Source organism: Bos taurus, chromosome 10, assembly GCF_002263795.3.
Source record: "Bos taurus isolate L1 Dominette 01449 registration number 42190680 breed Hereford chromosome 10, ARS-UCD2.0, whole genome shotgun sequence".
Classification (NCBI taxonomy): Eukaryota; Metazoa; Chordata; class Mammalia; order Artiodactyla; family Bovidae; genus Bos; species Bos taurus.
This window is the reverse complement of record NC_037337.1, coordinates 90,925,211-90,938,889: the sequence shown is the minus strand read 5'-3', so window position 1 is coordinate 90,938,889 and position 13,679 is coordinate 90,925,211. Positions and strand designations below refer to the sequence as shown.

At 41.5% G+C, this 13,679-nt stretch overlaps 1 protein-coding gene across 15 annotated transcripts in view; it reads right to left on the bottom strand.

Moving 5' to 3' along the window:
- NRXN3 (neurexin 3) overlaps positions 1-13,679 on the bottom strand; it is a 1,815,083-nt gene that overhangs the window by 163,521 nt on the left and 1,637,883 nt on the right. For all 15 annotated transcript variants that reach the window (XM_059890636.1, XM_059890635.1, XM_059890634.1 and 12 more), the window contains 1 exon segment: positions 9,946-10,253. In XM_059890636.1, coding sequence (XP_059746619.1) covers positions 9,946-10,253 — 308 coding nt within the window.

Sequence of the window (13,679 nt, the reverse complement as noted above, 5' to 3'; positions counted from 1 at the left end):
ATGAATGTTGAGTCAGGAGCTACGTAGAGATTATTCCTTCTCTTGATCTAGTGACTTCTCATAGTATCTTCCAGAATCTTCTTTTCAAAGGATCACAAACTATGGAGCCACATAAATCATAGAGTCAAGACCAGGAATAAAGAGTTTCATAGAAATGGCAACCCTCTCCAGTATTCTTGTCTAGAGAATCCCATGGACAGAGGAGCCTGGCGGGGTTGTAAAGAGTCAGACACGACTGAGCAACTAACATTTTCACTTTCATAACATACTTAGCTGTTTGCTGTTGTTGTTAATTGCTCAGTTGAGTTCGACTCTTTGCAACCCCATGGACTGTAGTCTGCCATACTCTTCTGGCCATGGGATTTCTCAGGCAAGAATACCGGAGTGGGCAGCCATTCCCCTCTCCAGGGGATCTTCCCAACCCAGGGCTCAAACTCAGGTCTCCTGCACTGCAGGCAGATGCTTTCCTGTCTGAATCATCAACTTAGTTATTAGAGAAAAACAAAAAAAGTAACTTAAAGTGGGTAGAAGACTCCTATCCACATATGTACAACCAGGTAAATTAGCCATTGGTTAATTTTCTATCCATACCAGTAGAACAGAGTAGAAGCAGCAGTCCATTAATATAGTTTTTATTTGCTGATATATACAAAGGTAGGTTTTAGGAGAATTAATAATTAAATAATTTGGGAAAGGAATATGGCAAACAAATTAGACAGGGAAAGTGGGAGAGATTACATTTTCAAAATTGCTTTGAAAACTGTAAGTGCTAGAAACCGCCTTTGCTATTAGGATGGCAAGTAATTTCTAAGGAAAGGGAATTTAAGACCAGAAATCAACAAGAACAATCTCTCATACCAGATACAAGGAGACATCTCTGAACTCTTATTCTTAAGGTTTCTTGATGGGCAAAAAATCTACACGTTAAATAGAGATAAGATCAGACTCAGCAACTGTACAAGGCAAGGAGTCCAGAGCAGCAAAACCACTGCTGAGGGCATTCCCTCTTGGTCCAGTAGTTAGGACTTCATGCTTTCACCACAGAGGGCACTGGTTCCATCCCGCAAACAAACAAACAAACCGCTGCTGACTACCACTCCTACTGGTGAGCCTCATCAGAGAGCCAGAGCGTGGGCCTCTTGAGGCGGCGGAGGCGGGGACAGCGCTTGGAAGTGGGATTCAGTCGTGAGCATCATAAGACCTGTGTACTCCCTGAAAAGGTGCTAGTGGATTGCTGTCCATCCATTTGCCTCCAGCAATACTGACCGAGGCCTTACTCTGTGCCCTGATAGCACCTGAAACGAGTATCTTGCCATCCTAGAACACACATTTCACCACACAGAGATGACAAGCAAACGTGTGATATCATGTCAGGTAGAGATGACTGCTCTGAGAGGCCACGAAGCAGAAGGCAGCAGGGAGTGGAGCGCTATTTCACAGGGGATGGTCAAGGAGGGCCGCTGCAGAAGGTGCCATATGGGCAGAAGTCTGCACACAGTGAGGCAGTGAGGCATTCAATCACTGGGAAGAGCTGCACCAGGCAGAAGCAACTGCAAGGGGAACGCCGTGGGCGTGCTTGGTACATTTGAGCAGGGCTTGGTACATTCAAGCAAGACTGCCCCAGGCAGAAGAAACAGCAAGGGAAAAGCCACAGGCATGCTTGGTACATTCGAGCAGGGCTGGGACTAAGGAGGAGGCACTCACCTATTGTGTAACGTTTAAAGGAATGGCCTCAAATTCAATCATCAGAGATAAAGAATACTTTATTGCAATGTTTTGAAGTCAGCATCAATGCAAAAAAAAAAATTCTTGATCAGCAAAAAATCAACATGTTAAACAGAGACAAGATCAGACTCTGCAACTGCACGGCCCTCGCTTGTCTCTCCCTTCTCCTGGATCTAAGTTCAAGGAAGATCAAGAAGACCTGTGCGCCTGGAGCAAGATGGTAGAAAACACCATCAGAGAGACAGAGAGAGAGAGACCAGGGAAGAGATCCATACTGTACACGGTAAAGATACAGGCTTTATACTTGGCCAAGAAGTCTGTTAGGTGATTGGACAAATGTTTTAGAAACATTTGGGGGACTTCCCTGGCGGTCCAGTGGCTAATACTCCATGCTCCTAATGGAGGGGTCAGGGTTAGATCCTTGATGGAGGAACTAGGTATCACATGCAGCAACTAAGAGTTCACATGCCTTAACTTAGAGTTCACATGCCTCAACTAAAGATCCCACATTGTGCAACTACAAAAAGAAAAAAGAAACATTTGAAGACCCCCACAGTGAGTAGCCAAGAGCTGCACCTCCCTCTCAGCTATTCAGATGGCTAAAAGTAAGATCCAGTGCTTTATTCACAGTTCTGGTCAGTGATTCTACCCTATAAATATTACATGCTAATTAGAAGGGCATCTCTACAACTTATCTGAGCATCTTGCAGAGTTCCTGCCTGTACATGATGAGGACCTTCTCAGAGATCCTTTCAGGGACTTTTTCAGCCTTGGGAAGTACTGATCTATTTGTACTGCTGACACCTAAATCTTTAAGAGAACCCATCAAGTTCCTTTTTTTTTCCCCATTAGAACCATGCAATTCCAGAGAGAAAATGTCACTGGAGGGTTCTACTAGGTAATGAGTAAATTAGAGTCCATTTCCTTCCCCCTCCTCCCCATTTGTTCTCCAAGAGGGGAAAAGAAAGTACCTGCATGAGGGTAAAGAGGAAACAGAAGGTATTTCTTGGCTGGCAGCTGAAGTCTAATTAGACAGACAAATCTTCATTGCCTCCCCCAGTTATGAGGCTTGGCAGGAAAGGAATGAGCCCTGGAGCCCTACCTTATGCAAGGCCGTTAATCAATATTAGTTGAGCCCTGATCCTAAAATAAACTTCCCCTGGAGGCTCTGTTGTCTTATGGCTAAAGCGAGGGATGGAAATCTGTGTGGACTCCTTGTCTCACTTCCATCAAGCTGATGGAAGCAGGGAAAAGGTAGAGGGGCCCAGAGGGGTAATTTGGGGGGGTAAGTATAACATAATTTACCTCCTATTAGAGCATGGTATTTGGAATAAGGTAGATGAATCTTGTATCCCAATCCAAGACAGTCTGATTATTCAAAGAACCTTCAGAAACCTGTTCCAGCCAGAATCTCAAAACCCTATGGATAACAACATACTGAAAATGAATGTGTCATTTATTTGTGGAACAATATGAAGTTGCTGATATTCGACCACTCTGCTTCTACAAAACTGGCAGCTTCACACGCTTCGTCCTAACAAAAAGCTTTGTATGTAATAACCACTCAACTAACTCCCATTCCATAAATTCCTTCTAATTGATGAGTTCAGGGATATGATTCAATCTGGAACCCTCAAAGGAAATCCTGGGTAATAATGGGTTTGTGTGGGTGTAGACAAAATTGTTTTTGTGCTTATCCAACCATACAAGGAGGCTAAGCTCTATGAGGATCTGTGAGTCCTGGGAGAGTCTCTTGGGTTGAAGTGGTTTTCTGAATGTCTAGCATTTAGTGAAAACTTATGGAATAGGGCATGGCCTAAGTTCTTTCCACATCTGGCTGTATGTATTACTCACAACAAGCCTATGGTATAGATGCTGTCGAGCCCATTTTATAGATAATTCAGTTCAGTTCAGTTCAGTCGCTCAGTCATGTCTGATTCTTTGTGACCCCATGAACAGCAGCACGCCAGGTTTCCCTGTCCATCACCAACTCCCGGAGTCCACCCAAACTCATGTCCATTGAGTCGGTGATGCCATCCAACCGTCCCATCCTCTGTCGTCCCCTTCTCCTCCTGCCCTCAATCTTTCCCAGCATTAGGGTCTTTTCCAATGAGTCAGCTCTTTGCATCAGGTGATTATAGATAATAGAACGGAAAGTTTAGACAGGTTAATCAACTCACCCACAGATACATAGCTAAAAAACTGGAAGAATGCAGGATCCAACTAGAAATTCTGACTCTAATTGCTCTCTCTTCCCTTCAGCACACGGGGACTCCATCAGGAACAAGCAGTGAGAAGGATCAACTGGTTTTTTTTTTTGTTGTTTTTTTTGGCAGGTTAGCCTGCTGGTTTTTGGTCTGTTTTAACTTCTAATTTTATATTGGAGTATAGCCAATTAACAATATTGTAATAGTTTTAGGTGAACAGCAAAGTGACTCAGCCATACACATCCATGTAAAGGATCAACTTTTTAGTCACAAGTTTTGCTTTGTTTTGTTTCTCCATAAGTAGTATCAAGGCTGAAGGGTGCTTCTGACTGTCCCCAGTGTAAAAGCAGACCATGGGGAGGACTTTCCATGAAGGTATTGTTACAAAACCTGAAAAACCGTGGCTTCCTTCTGCAATTTTTGAAAGTGGTCCATGTATTTCCCACCAAACTTGTGAGTTAGGGATAAGAATGAAATCTCATAAAGCTTTTATATCTTTCATTTCTATTGTTTATTGGGAATAGTTCCAGTCCAGCCTGAGTGTTGTGATTTTCTGGTAATTTTCTGGTGTCGGGCAGCCCTGGCCAATGCCAAGGTGACTTTACCAATGCCCAATTCAGAAAAAGTGGGTCACGATCAGTCTCCTGCTAAAAGCTTATAAATGATTCCAAATGGTGATTTGCACGGAACACATTGAGTTCTTTCCTGACTAATAACTTGGTCTAGAGCACTAAGGGAAGAGAATACACCTTATTCTTGGAACTATTTTCCTCGTGGCCCTTTCCTCTCTTGCAGGAACGTTTTGGTCCTGGTGGCTGACAGTGATCCCTAAAAGACTTTTATTTCTCACTTTTACCTTCTGCCCTGATTGAAGATTCAGGAATGTGAATGTAGCCTGAACTGAACTTTTCCATTTTAGAAACTTTTCCATTTTAGTGACTATCACAATAGTCACTCCCCAGCACTGGGGTCAGATGTCAGGTAATGGACATGCCTGCATGATCTCGGTAGTGAAACCCACAGGGAACCTGATCCAGTTCTCCCCTCTAGGACCTCTTCTGTTTGAGGGAGTTTTAGGCCAAGACACTCAGAATCTGAGTCTCTGATCTCCCACCAATCCTCCTCTATACACTCTCTGTTCTAGTTGAACTTGGCTATCTCTCTAGGAATCATCATCTCTGACTTTGTCAATTTAGCTTTGTACATTCAACCAACCTGAGATTTGTTCCTTTCTCCATGTATCCAAGACTTGGAAAACTCTCTCCACGAGACCTAAGCCTCCATGAAAGGAGTCCTAGAGACACGGAGAGGGACATGTTCACAACTGAGTCCAGTTCATCCACTGAGGCTCCAGGTGCACGTGTGAAGCCAGAGCCTCCAGTCCAGAGTAGCCACTGAGTGACCTCAGCCAGTTCGATGTAAGGCAGAAGAATTGCTTTGCTATTTTCACAGTTGTTCAGTCACTAAGTCATGTCTGACTCTTTGCAACCTCATGGAGAGCTCACTAATCTCCTCTGTCCTTCACTGTCTCCTGGAGTTTGCTCAAATTCATGTCTATTGAGTCGGTGATGCTATCTAAACATCTCATCCTCTGCCTCGCCCTTCTCCTTTGGCTTTCAGTGTTCTGAGCCCTGCCCAAATTTCTGACCCATAAAACTATGAGATCTAATGACATCATTGTTTCAAGCTACTAAATGATGACAGGTTGTCTCCACAGCTAGGTAACCACAACACATGTGACCTCCCCAGGGTCGCTTAGCTAATATGAAGAGGATACTAGATTCCACACTCAGGCAATCTGATTTCAAGTACATACATTTCATCAGTCTTATGGACGGAGGAGCCTGGTAGGCTGCAGTCCATGGGGTCGCTAAGAGTCAGACACAACAGAGCGACTTCACTTTCACTTTTCACTTTCATGCATTGGAGAAGGAAATGGCAACCCACTCCAGTGTTCTTGCCTGGAGAATCCCAGGGACGGGGGAGCCTGATGGGCTGCCGTCTATGGGGTCGCACAGAGTCGGACACGACTGAAGCGACTTAGCAGCAGCAGCAGCAGCAGCATAGTTTTACCACTGGGGGTGGGGGGTAAATTAAATTGTCCAAAGCCCAGTGATCATCTTAGAGGGAAAATCTTCCATAAGCCATGCCACTTCTGATTGTTAAATGATAAAGTACATTATAAAGCCTATCTTGTTTTCAGATTTATTCAACAAATGTTTATTGAGCACCTACTAAGTGCCAGATCTTTATTTGAGAATTATCACCCATCCATTTGCTTTCTCAATGTATCCACCTCTTCTCTCAATCTTAACTTTCTTTTTCAATCAGGGGAGTAACCAGAGACATCCTTCTTAATGTAGGGTAAAGACTTAATGCTTGGCACCACAGCTGTGAGTAATTGCACATAGTCCATGTAATTCACAAGTATTTTGTAACACACTAGTGCATTAGAAAGATCAAAATGCTAATTATTTCCAGGAGGCTGGAGCATTAGAGGGCCATCAGTTCAGAAACTCTTTGTTCACCTTCACACATGGCTAAGAGCATCACTAAAAGCACTTTGCAGTTTTCCTTTGATCTGAAATCAACATTATCCAAGGTCTATTAGAAATGAACTGTTCAAATGATTTTTTTTAACCTTACACTTAAAGAAATAACTGGTGGATTTTTTAATAACCGGATATTTATACTTGTGAATGTACATGCTTATTTTGTTTCTCCTGGAAGAGTCAAATTTTAGGGCAACTCTACTCTAGCAATATTATCAAAGCCAAGGAGGACAGAACAGAGTCACTTGGAAATGGCTCTAAGATTTCACACATAGGTGAAAACGTGGATGATGAATCTATAGACATGAAATCCAGTCTTCCTCACCTCTTTTTTTTTCCTGCAGATTTCTTAGAGATCAAATTTTTTAAATCAAACTAATTTCTTTTTAATTGGAGGATGACTGCTTTACAATATTGTGTTGGTTTCTGCTATACATCAACCTCCATCCCACCTCCCACACCATCTCACCCCTCTAGATTGTCAGGGAGCATTGGATTTGAGGTCCCTACATCATACAGCAAATCCCCCCGACTATCTATTTTACATTTGGTAATGTATGTTTCAATGCTACTCAGAGGTCAAATCTTTATGAATCCATTTCATCCGGGAAAATCAGCTGGCTCACACAGGGCACATTAGAACTTCAGAGAGTGACTTTCTTCACCCAAAGTCTTTACAGTCTGGAAACTGTCTAAAACCCTGGATAGAATCTAAGGGTTGTTGGGTCCACATGCCTAACACAAGCTTGATGTAATCTACAGAATGTACTTAAGGAGCAGACTTGGAGACAGGCAGGCTATTGAGTTTTATGTGTGCAGGTGTTCACTGTTGATAACCTTTTTTTTTTTTTTAATTCACTAAACATTTTATTTTGTTTTGGAGTATAGCTGATTAACAATGTTGTGATGGTTTCAGGTGGACAGCAAAGAGACTCAGCCATACATATACATGGATCCATTCTCCCACAAAGTCCTTCCTATTCAGGATTCCACATAACACTGAGCAGAATTCCATGTGCTATACAGTAGGTCCTTGTTGGTTATCCATTTTAAATGGATAGCAGTGTCTACCTGTCCATCCTAAGTTTTTTCCAGAGTCCAAGGCAAAGTTCTTATGGCTGGTCGGCCGAACAAAAAGTGCAAAACCCTTGGCATAGTTACTTCCTTTAGCTAATCTTTACAAAGAATATGGGGCTTTTAAATCTCTCGTTCCAATCTATTCCAATTCTGCTCATCTGTTGGCTTTTCTCCAATAGCACTTTATGGTTTTATACACTCTAAAGAACAACAAGCATCAACAGGTTTATAACTCATTTTTATAGCCTTGTCTTTAGAAGCAAAAGGAAAGCCATGCAGATGTGATCCAATTATTACTGGACTAAAGGAACAGAGACACATCAGAAAGAAGCTGTCAGAGATGACCAGCTGTCCACAGCTGCTGTTCTCTAAAATGACAGTAGGTCCAATGATGTCTAGAGTCAGAACTGCTTACAAGACTTTTGTACCTTCTAGCCTAAGCTTTCTTAGTTGGTACAAATACTTAATCTACTCCCATTTATGTATTTGCCCCTGGAGGGAAAGCCCAAAACTGATCATTATTATGGCTTGGTCCCTGAATCCCCATGTAACATTAAATCCTTCTGAGGTCAGTAAAAACATGGCCTCGAAAAAGACTACAGGACCATCCATCCCTGCGAAGAAAAAGCCATTTGCTCCTCTGCTTCCCACAGAGTTAGTGGAATGCATTCTGACAGAAGCAGAACCAGACCTGTGCAGACAGAACTATCCTTTCACCAACAATAAGCAGATCTGCTCTAGAGCTATAGAGAGTCATAATAGAAATATATATTGCCTTTTATCTTCTTTTCAGTGAGTAGAGTGAAGTGTCAGGAGTTATTGCTTTAATATCAGTGGAGAAGAAGCTATTTTTTTTGAGCATGTACATAGGTCTGAATGTAACAACATGTGCAACTCTAAGACTGTGAAATAACAGGCTTCTCAGTAGCCTTTCTAAAACACGTAACATTGTACTGATAGCATCATCTGTGAGTCAGCTTCCAACTGTTCCTGTGGAATCATGTAAGGAGGTGTCTGGCTGTGTCTACTCAAAAACAAGGGAAAAGGAAGACAATTCTACCACTACCTAACTCACATAAAATTAATTCAGAAGAACGAGAACACATCAGAGATTTAATTGATTATTGACTTTAGGTTTACCAGTGCCCAGTGAAATCAATGGAAAGGTGATGTCAAAGACTTCATTGAATCCCTGGATAATGTCTTAAACCAAGAAAGGACAAGTACTGATCTACTGAATCTCCTACAGACACTAACCAGGCTAAGGGTCAATTCCCCATGAGCAATGCTGCTGCTGCTGCTAAGTCGCTTCAGTCGTGTCTGACTCTGTGCGACCCCATAGACGGAAGCCCACCAGGCTCCCCCGTCCCTAGGATTCTCCAGGCAAGAATACTGGAGTGGGTTGCCATTTCCTTCTTCAGTGCGTGAAAATGAAAAGTGAAAGGGAAGTCGCTCAGTCTTGTCTGACTCTTAGCGACTCTGTGGACTGCAGCCCACCAGGCTCCGCCATCCATGGGATTTTCCAGGCAAGAGTACTGGAGTGGGGTGCAATCACCTTCTCCGCCATGAGCAATTGGAATGTATTATTTTTTTGCCAGAGCATTTAAGGCTAATAATTCAACTTTATACCCTCTAATACCTAGATTTATGAGAAGCCAAAGTGATCAGCAAAGCATTAAGCTTTAGCTTGGCTACAATTACTTTTAAGTGACAAAACCAAAACATTAACAAAAACTAAGGACTCCCTACATAGTTAAACTCAGACCTTCAAATTTGCTAATATAATTAGGATTTTGGTCAATACAATGTAAAAGAAACAAAGTAGACCAAAAATAACAAGTGATTAATCAACACTTATAAAATACAAGTATTGCATTTTATAAAGATTGATGGAAACTTCAGCTTCATCTACCCTTGACTTAATGCTACTCCATGGCCTCAGAAATGAACAATTCATGTCCCAATAGTAAGCCATCAGGAGGATGCAAATAGAATTTAACTAGAATATAGTCTTTCCTGTGATAACAAATGTTCCTTTCCTCCTTATCTTTGTCTGCTGTTGAAAAGAAAGGTAATAAAATGAGAGGAGAGAGTATGTCACAGTGAAAATGTTCTCCATCTCTCACCTTGAATAACAGCTTTACCATTTCAGTGATGGATATAATAAGAATAATAACCCATGCGTGCACACCAGACATTCATAATTTCTTTATCAATTGCTTTGTCTTTCTCTACTCCTGGGTGTTACTACTATGAGCACCTGTAAGTGTCCTTCCTACAAACATAGTAATTCAGACACTTCAGCTACAAAGCAACCCTGACCATGATAGCAATGTCTCAAAGACAAAGATGCAGAGTCAAGGAAATGTTGGAAAGAGGCTTACCTGAATGCTGGCGGTAGAGCGATTCTTGCGGGTAGTGGTCGTAGCCATTGTCGTGGTGGTCTCCATGACAGTGGTAGACATTTCTGGTGGCATGGAGGTCGTCTGTGTTGTTCCCAAGATTGATGGGACTTCTCCCACCAGCCGGACACTTCCATTGATTTTAATATTGGGGTTGTTCTCAGCCGCCATGTTCAGTACTTTCAAACCATCATAATAGAGCCCAGAAAGCTGGCCTTGGAAGAGGCGTCCTTTGTCCTTTCCGCCAATAGCTATTTGCGCCTGGGTGTTGAAGATGGTTAACTGCCGGCCTAGTGGGTTGGGTGGAGGAAACATCATTATTCCCATACATTTTTCTCTGTTTGCCTTACCTGGTCTGAATGGACCAGACATCAAAACAGGCTTCCTTGAGCAACTGAAGGGGAGAAAATTGGATAGCAAAAATTCAGTATAGGTATTGGCAAGTAACAAAAATTCAATCTCGACATTGGCAAATAACATTTCCCTATGTTTATCTCTTCCACTGTCTAGCTGAATATCCTAGACAACCTGAATAATTGAATGTCTACTTCTTTATTGTGAAGCAGAAGAAATCTTGCTTCAATGACGAGTGGTACTGCAGTCTTCCAGGGTATACAGTTGTGGATGACAGAAAAAGAAAACAACCCAAATCAGGTAATTATAATAATAAATCATAAATACCTATTGTACTGACTTTTTTAACCTACAAAGTAACATATGTAACATAATGAAAATGATGAAGAATATATAGGGCAAATAAAAACTCAGTGGGGTAACTCAGAACACTGAATTAAAAAACTAGGTCTGATAATTAAATTAACTGAAATTAAATTAGATTTTAATTAAGAGACCTGGAGCTATTGTGTACTTATAAAAATAAACACCTCTAGGAAATAAAAGATTTCCTAGAAATTTTGCTAATGTATAATATTCTATCTGTACTTGCTATTTCATAAACTTCATGACAGATTATTTTCTGTCTTTATTCATTTGGGGAAGGGGAGAGACCATGGTCACACAATTAAATCTCTCTCAAAGGTATGGAAAATAAGTAGGCATTGATCATGTCAGCGATAAAGGGGGAAAGAAAAATGACATCATTCAAAATCAACGAATTTTAAAAGGAGGGATGCTGCTAAGTCACTTCAGTCGTGTCCGACTCTGTGCGACCCCACAGACAGCAGCCCACCAGGCTCTGCCGTCCCTGGGATTCTCCAGGCAAGAACACTGGAGTGGGTTGCCATTTCCTTCTCCAATGCATGAAAGTGAAAAGTGAAAATGAAGTCGCTCAGTCGTGTCCGACCCTCAGCGACGCCATGGACTGCAGCCTTCCAGGCTCCCCCATCCATGGGATTTTCCAGGCAAGAGTACTGGAGTGGGGTGCCATTGCCTTCTCCAAAGGAGGGATAGGTGTTAATAAAAAGGCAACACATAAAACACCTTAAATGATATATGGGCATGTTAACGGATTGAAGACACAGTAGCTCACCTTATTGCTAGTTCCTATTTGGGGGACCATTTATGCTCTGTGCACAGAAAACTATCAGAATGAAATCATGGCAGAACAGAGAACGGTATAAGTCAACTATGCCCCAACTATCCCTATTTTAAAAAGCTTTTCTTAAGCTTGAGATCTTTCACAGAAAGATCTAGCTTTTGAAGGACAAAGCCTTCTAGTCTATTGTTTCTCCAGATTATTTGTCTGCTTTTCCATATGGAGAAAGAGGGAAAAACTTTTTTTTAAATGGAATTAAGTTTATCCTTTTTGAATTTTTCCTCCATTTTAGTTAGCGATCAAACAATGCTCCAGTCATCCTTAATCTTGCTGGAATTATTTTAGCTATTAATGACTGAAAACAATGTTCTATTATACTCAACTGTTTAATTGAAAGGAGTACGTTTTTTTAAAGACTGAGATCTTTGCTCTATGATCTCTAATCTGAATAGAGACATACTGTGATATTTAGGCTTGTAACTTCTACAACTATTATTATATGGTGTTTAAAGTCTATATGTGTTGTGTGTGTGCTAAGTCGCTTCAATCACGTCCAGCTCTTTGCAACCCTATGGACTGTAGCCCACCAGGCTCCTCTGTCCATGGGATTCTCCAGGCAAGAATACTGGAGTGGGTTGTCATTTCTTTCTCCAGGGTTCTTCCCAACCTAGGGATTGAACTCGTGTCTCTTATGTCTCCTGCATTGGCAGGCAGGTTCTTTACCACTAGCACCACCTGGGAAGCCCTTAAATCTATATAAAGATTAGTACCCTTGAATTTCTAGTATATAATCCCGTCTCAATTCTAGTGGAATCCCTTCTCAATGTATAAAAATGGGTGAAATGGAAGAGCTAGAAAAGGGAAAACACCTCTACTCAGTGGGAACTCTGTACAAGAGCCCAATCCACTCATCAGGCAACTCTTAAGGGCATATTAGTCAAGAATGGTTGATAAATAATACCCCTTTGGGAGCTTTAAACACTACACTATGGAGAATTGGCCAGATAATTTTGTTATAGTGAAAATAATGTCTATAAAAATACGTGGAGCATGGAAATGGAATCTGTTGGCTTTAAAAACAAAATTGCCCAGATCCTAAGGGACTAATCAAATAGATCTAATAGATTTCCATTTCTTTTCCCATCAATTCCTTCAGTGCCCTGTGCACACACATCGTTGCCTGTTCTTTGACCTCTCGTTTTTCATATGAGATGCAGCAAAAAGTTCAATGCACAGTAATGCTGGGTAATGGCCTGGAGCTCATACCTCATTACTATTTAGTTTTTTGACAACAGCTTTTTTCCTGGGAGCCCTAAGCTTACTACTGAAAGAAATGCCATGATGGAAGGGGAGAATAAACATGCTCTCAGCTTTGCATAGGCATTTGGAATAGCTTAACATAATAAAAAGGAGAATTCTGCCTAATAGGAGAATTGTAGGGCTTAAGTTTAGTGTCTTGCACCAGATAGCCCCAATGCCATAATATCCCTTCCATTCACATAACTGTTGGCCAACCATAATATTTATTCATTGCCTTTTTTATATATAGCCCAGCACTGAAGATCAGTTGATGCTTATAACTGACTACAGTAGATTTTGCATTTCTAATATTCCCAGAAGTACTCCACATCTATAATGGTCTTCATCTTATTTTCCTAGTGATGTTATTCCGCCTATGCTTACAAATGAAAGGAAGGTCAGAGAGAATTGAAATGCAAAGTTGAATTACACTGGCTAGAAATGATGGATCTCCTTTATTCCAGTTGCCACGGTTCACTCCAAAAAGTGGTCTCTGCTTGTTCAAGACAGACCCAAGTGTGGAGCAAGGCAAGACATTTCCTGGGCTACACAATTAAACCACAGCTTCATTTCTGGCTATTCCTGCTTTCACAGAGAGATCTGACTAATCATTTCTTGAGAACAAGACACTGGTGGGGTAAATTGGGAAGGAGTGTATATGTTTCAGGTATCCATCATGCCATAGGAAGTATTTGGGTCTTTGTTTATTTGTCTGTTTCATGGTTTATTTCTGACTGGATCTGCTTTTCTTATGTTCTAAACCCCTTTCCCGGCCCTCTGTACCTTAGATTAGGTGGTTAATAGTAATGCTGGCAGGCACTAAAGGAACTGTGGGATATTCAAGTCTTCTGCTATCTTTTCCTCTGATCAATTTCACTCTCTCAAGGAAGCAGGAGTAAGTGAGAAACAATCATCACGACCC